Source organism: Cnephaeus nilssonii (assembly GCF_951640355.1).
Source record: "Cnephaeus nilssonii genome assembly, chromosome: 5".
Taxonomy (NCBI): domain Eukaryota; kingdom Metazoa; phylum Chordata; class Mammalia; order Chiroptera; family Vespertilionidae; genus Cnephaeus; species Cnephaeus nilssonii.
The window spans coordinates 77,382,085-77,388,084 of NC_137076.1; the positions used below are offsets into that span (position 1 = coordinate 77,382,085).

The 6,000-nt window shown below is 42.2% G+C and overlaps 1 protein-coding gene across 1 annotated transcript in view; it reads right to left on the minus strand.

Moving 5' to 3' along the window:
• TRPC7 (transient receptor potential cation channel subfamily C member 7) overlaps positions 1-3,114 on the minus strand; it is a gene marked incomplete at both ends in the record, with an annotated part of 121,249 nt that extends 118,135 nt beyond the window's left edge. Inside the window, one exon of the mRNA XM_079772659.1 lies at positions 2,362-3,114. Coding sequence (XP_079628785.1) covers positions 2,362-3,114 — 753 coding nt within the window. The remainder of the gene's footprint in view (positions 1-2,361) is intronic.
• Between the last annotated feature and the right edge of the window lie 2,886 nt (positions 3,115-6,000).

Consider the following 6,000-nt stretch of genomic DNA (forward strand, 5'->3'; position numbering starts at 1 on the left):
TCTGAAACACATGGCTACAGTCAGTAATGTGTAGTTCCCTTAAGGCAGAACAGCCTCCAAAAGAGTGCACTGTACAACACATGCATTTACTTTTTACTCTTTTATTACAATTTGACTTCCCTCTTGCTAAGCTGTTCTCTTCTCCAAGAAGATTTATAATGTCAGGAATGCACATGCAAGGATAGTTTAATAAGTGATACATTTCTGACGGAACACTTATGTTAATTTGTGATACACCCTTTGTCAACAACCTGAAAGACATTTCAAACAAAGGGGGATGTTAATAGCTAGTGAATGTGTATTTATGTGAACTCTTATGTGCTTAAATCATTGCATTTGTCATCATGTTAGTAGGTTCTTAATTGTCTATAATTTTTATAATTTACTTTTTAAATAAAAATACCATAATAAATGCTTTTAGTAAACTTCCAGTTCTAGATATTATATATACACTAAAATATGTCAGACTTTGCATTTTATTAAAAGGAAAAAATAGCCCAGATGTAACTGCAAATGTTAGTCTAGCATAATTTTATTTAGAATGGCTGGCATGCTCCCAGATTTCAGATAAGTAGAGAGTTGTGCCATTATTCAGATAATCGAATTAAGAAAACATTTTTTCCTTGAATTGTTGTTTTCTTTGCCAGAAATATCTAAATTAATTGGCTTAGCCATTTTTTTTTCTACATGATGTATATGCAGATTTAGTCTGAAGCCCAGGGTACAGCAAAATTCCACCAGGTTTCCTTGGGACATCATTAGCTTTATTGCTGGTAGGTGGAGTTTATTGTATAGAAACAAGGAAAGGAGAGGCAGTAGTTACATTTCTTGTGAACTTCTTTGGGTAATCTCTACATCTACATCCACCAATTTTTCTAGATAAGGCTATGTACAAGGCAGGAGTAGGGAAGTGTCTTCAATTTAGTAGATGGGTCAAAGATGGGAGGACAGATGGAATAAAACTAGTTAATTATAATATTCTTCTATTCACAATTTTTGGTGCCCTGCACTTCCTGGTTCTTTTGTCCCTGATTGTGGGTGATCCCACTCCTACAGAGAGGCTTCCAGGCCTCATGAATGCAAAGCTAAATTGTCCCCCTCTTTAGTCGCAGTGCCTCACACTCTAAATCTTCTAATTCACCTTACCTGCCAGCCAAGTAAATTCCCAAACTCTAGCTTTCATCATTTTAGTACATACCCTAATCACAAACTTCCAGTGGCTCTCCATTTCCTGCAGGATAACACCCAGGATAGCCCTCATATAAATTGAGGATAATTGGTCCTGGCTGGATGTCTCAGTTGGTTGGAGCATCATCTCATACACTAAAAAGGTTGTGGGTTCAATTTTCGGTCAGGGCACACATACCTAGGTTGCGGGTTTGATTCCAAGTCTCTCTCTCTCCCCCCTTCCTCTCTCAAATCAATAACAATAAAAAGACATATCTTCGAGTAAGGATTAAAATGAGGATAATAATGGTATCCATATAAATGATTGTTGAAGGGATTAAACAACATCATATTAAGGCACTTAGTCTTTGGCACACAGTAAGTGCTCACCAAATAGTTTGCTTTTAATTATTACTAAATACTGTCAAAAGAATTAGGTCCCAGTCTTATCTTTTAGGGGGAATGTCAGTTGACAGGAAAAACATAGGCCCACTATTGAATAGTGGACTTTGGAGATGGGTCGCCTTCCCCTAGGCTAACCTGGTAGATACAAGTTTTATCAGGGTGGCTGAATTACAGGGTTTTGCCCCATGCCCATCTACTGGGGTAATAAGCCCAACTCTACAGACAGTTTTCATTTTCATGTGTCTTCTCCTCAGCCCTTTGACAGGACAAAGCAATAGCTTGCTAAATTGAGTAAAGCTGCTGCCAAGTCTTTCTAGCATTAGATATGAAACTGAATCTAGGATTAGCACAGTCCAGGCTGGGATAGAGGTGTGGACAAGACAATCAGAACCATGCAGGTGAGACAGCAAGTCCAAGACCTGTGTTAGGAAACCATTGCTGGACTTCTGGCCACTCCTGAGCTCTCTGGGGGCAGAACTGAGGTATTTGCACCAGAACCACAGTGTAATTCTGCCTGCTTGCCATTTGTCTTCTACAGCATGAATTGGTGTGTAAGTCGTCTCTCCACCACACTTACATGGTTTCAAATATTCCGTGTAATGGGCTGCTTTTTCCCCTCCAGGCCTATATCTGACAGATTGAGGAAGTGCCCTCCTCCCTGTGAGCCCAAAAGACAGGACCTCAAGGCCTTCACCTGTGTTAGACTGGAAGACAACCTGTTCGGCTACTGGGCACATCTGGAAGAGCCCACTATACAAGCTGCCTGCAGGGTGGTAAGTGGTGAATTACCTTGAATTCAGTCTCAATGTTGGCTAGTCTGGCTAATTCATTGCTTAGCTCCAGTGCGGTGAGGACAGGGTCTTCACTGGACAGGGACAAGTAGGCAGCACTTGCCAGTCCCTTGTAGGCATTCATGCGGGAGCGTGAGTGGCTGAAGGAGTCCTTCCGCTGCTTCTCGGTGCACTCATTGCACTTGCAAAAGTAGTCATGTGGCCGCTCAATGCGGGCGCCCTTGAGCAGGAGGATGTGCACGATCTCGTACTCCTGGCAATGGGCTGCCAGGATGATGGGTGTGATATCGTGGGAGAAGCGTGTGCCATCCTCATCATAGGCATAGAAGTCATCATCTCGGAGTTCCTGCTCTAGTGGGCTGAGCGTCAGGCGCTGGCCCTGAGCAAAGGCTGGGTGGTTGAGGATGGCCTCCACGATGCGCACATAGCCCTTGCTGATAGCCAACAGCAAAGCATCCCCCACCCGTGCCAGGTTCTCCTTCTTGAGCAGCAGCTCTGTGACCTCCAGGTGTTCATTGCCCACAGCCAGCTGCAGTGCGTTCTGCCCCATGTAGTCCACACAGTTGAAGTTGAGGGTCTTGGACTCTTCCAGCATTTTCCTGACCACCGGGATGTTGCCATACTCGGCCGAGTCCAGGAAGCGCTCCTCCTCAGGTGTCAGGCTGGTGCCCTTCTCATTAAACATGTAGGCAGGACCCCGGATGGCCTGGCGGCGGCCTTTCTCCCGCAGTGTTGTGTGCCGGCGCTGCATATTTTTGAAAGTGCTGCTCCCCAACCTGTGGGGCGACAAGGCAAAGATGCTCGGTTACTCTGCCATGGGCCTGTGGGTTCCCCAGGGACAGAGCAAATAAAAATTGTTGTGATAAAGAAGAATTTCATGATTGGAATCTTAGGAAAAATTATGAAATCTTACTAGAAATAATTGTCTTATCACTGAGATTAAGACAAATTAGATGACCTGAACTATTCTTATTTAAGTGAAAGAATTGAATTCGTTATCCAGCATCTACACCACTTGGGGGGAGGAGTGGTAGCAGAGCTGAAATGTGGTTTTAGGTGGAGTGTAATGGGAGATGGAGGTGGTGGGTTTGGGTGCTGATATGGCTGACACAGGCCAAGGGCTGTCGGTTTTATTTCCATTTGTACAAAGCTGAGTATGTCACTTTAACTTCTCTGAACTGTAGTGCAATGGTTCTCCGTGCTCTCACCTGTACAACGAGAATAACTTGTGTGTGCCATAGGGTCCATAGAAGGATTAAATGAGGTAACATGTATGTCGAAAGTACTTAGTCAATATTGGTTTTATTCTGTCTCGTTCTGCCTATTGATATGCTCATTTCTCCCAAGGGCTGTACCATAGAGATGGCCACCATGGATACTACAGCCTTTGTATTGTTCCCAGTGACAAAATGCAATAACATGCAAGCCAGTCACACATTTGTTTCTACATTCATTGCTATCCTGTATGGTAGGGGTAGGGAACCTTTTTTCTGCCATGGGCCATTTAGATATTTATAACATCATTCGAGGGCCATACAAAATTATCAGCTTAAAAATTAGCCTGCTGTATTTGGTCAAACATTTAATTAACTCACTCCTAGTGCCTTGGCATGGCCAGACCAAATGATTTTGTGGGCCTTATATGGCCCACAGCCTGATGTTCCCCACCCCTGCTGTATGGGGACTGTGCTTACTTTCTGTCCCCATGGAGCCTAAGTACTTACAGAAGGTCAGGATGTGGCAGGGAGCATCATCCCACTTACTGATGGCCACATAGCAGCCCTCCTGAAAAAATTTAGCCATAACTTATTAGGATCAAACCTGGGTTTTTTTTTATGGATGAGAGGGCAGGTCAATTTATATACAGGTTCATTTGTAACTTATTTTTTCCCATTGTGACATAATGTAGAGTTAATAATATACTACTAGTAAAAGCTATTAACATTTATTAAGCACCTACTAAATACCAGGAGATATACTAAGAAGTTAATATACTTCACATGTATTACTTGTGTAATTCTTGCATCCACCGTATGAGATCGTATTGTTTCCTTTATCTCAGATGAAGATCATGAGACAAGTATGGCTGAGAGATGGGCTTTGAGGTCAGAAGGTCTAGAATAGAAGCCTTGGTCCACTTTTGCCAGCCTTGTGACTTTGGACAAGTTACCTAATGTTTAGTTTGCCAGGGTTTTAAAGTGGCAGACTAGAGAAAATAACAGCCATAGCATAATTTGAGCTTGAACCAGATACTCATCTCTAGCTAGTCTTCAGATCTTGAGCAAGTCCCCAGCTCAAGATGCTTTAACTATAAAAAAAGAGAACCTGGACCAGACATTTCCTAAATCTCTAAGAACTTGAACATTTCAAACTTTTCTGATTCTCCACTTGGCCCTACTCATATTTTTATTCTCCTTTTCTAGTCTACCTCTACTCATATTACTCAAGTACTATTAGATGGCATACATTTCAATAAGTGAATATATGTTCTAAAGAGGAAGAACTTGGGTATTTGTTTTGGACTACTTTCCATATTTCTCACTTTCTGTTTGTTATTGGTCATGCCTCCATGCATTAAGAATACTAAGTATTTCACTTAAGCCATTTGTAAAAATAATCACAGAGGAAGGCTTTTAAATTAAACCTAGGGTTTTGAGATTAAAAAAATAGTAGTGTCACTCAGTCTTGTGATAAAAAAAAATTGGGCTTTATTTAGTTTTCTGCTCATTTCACTGTTTAACTTGCTGAGAACCGTTTGGTTTTAGCTCCTTTAGGGGGCCCTACAGCAAAGACTTGGAGGTCAGAATTTGTACTCTCATCTTACCTGGGCCTGAGTCACACTTCTTGGGAGAAATTGCCCAACTAGTCAGTGGAGCAGCTTCTTTAGCTGCAAAAGGTAAAAGGCATAATTATGGGCAACTCCCTCAAAAGGCAACTGTGGGTGATAAATCCTAATAGAGTGCTTTATGCTCCTTTAGGAAGAGCATATGAACTGCCATCCACTTTTCTAAAGTGCACTTTGATAGAAGATGGCTGGAGAAAGATTTTTAGGATTCAAGTTCATGAGCTCCTTCTGAGCCCATTACTCTCAACAATTCTATTCCAGAGAGGCTGGCTGCTCGTTGATGCCAAAGCAGACCATAGGTTGGGAGTCCAGCCGAGGAGGGACTCACAAATAGGGTGCAAGTATGTATTATTATAGGTTTTTCAAAAGAAGAGGAGGTGATTTAGTTGAAAGCTAAGCATTCACCTGATTTTTATTCCCAAGGGGGCTAGTTTCAAAGGATGTTATGAATTCAGTTTCAAGATCTGTCATCTGTATAGACAGACTCAGGTGGGAATTTAGCCTGCAAAAGACTAATAATCCTCATAGAATTACTTAGCCTGTTCTATGATGATGCTTCTACCCCTTTAGGGAGCACCTTTTAGGACTTGGACATCACAATTCTACCCAAGAAAAAGCAGTTTCCACTCAAGAGCATCTGAGCAGTGTGCGAGAGATGAAATGGCAGCTGTCCTGGAAAGGATTTGAGCTTGATTCTACATCACTTTCCATTAGAGGTCTGCTCAAGAGGGCGAATAGGTCAGACTCCAAGGTCAAGGATATACAACTATTACACAACAACAAGCCATGGGG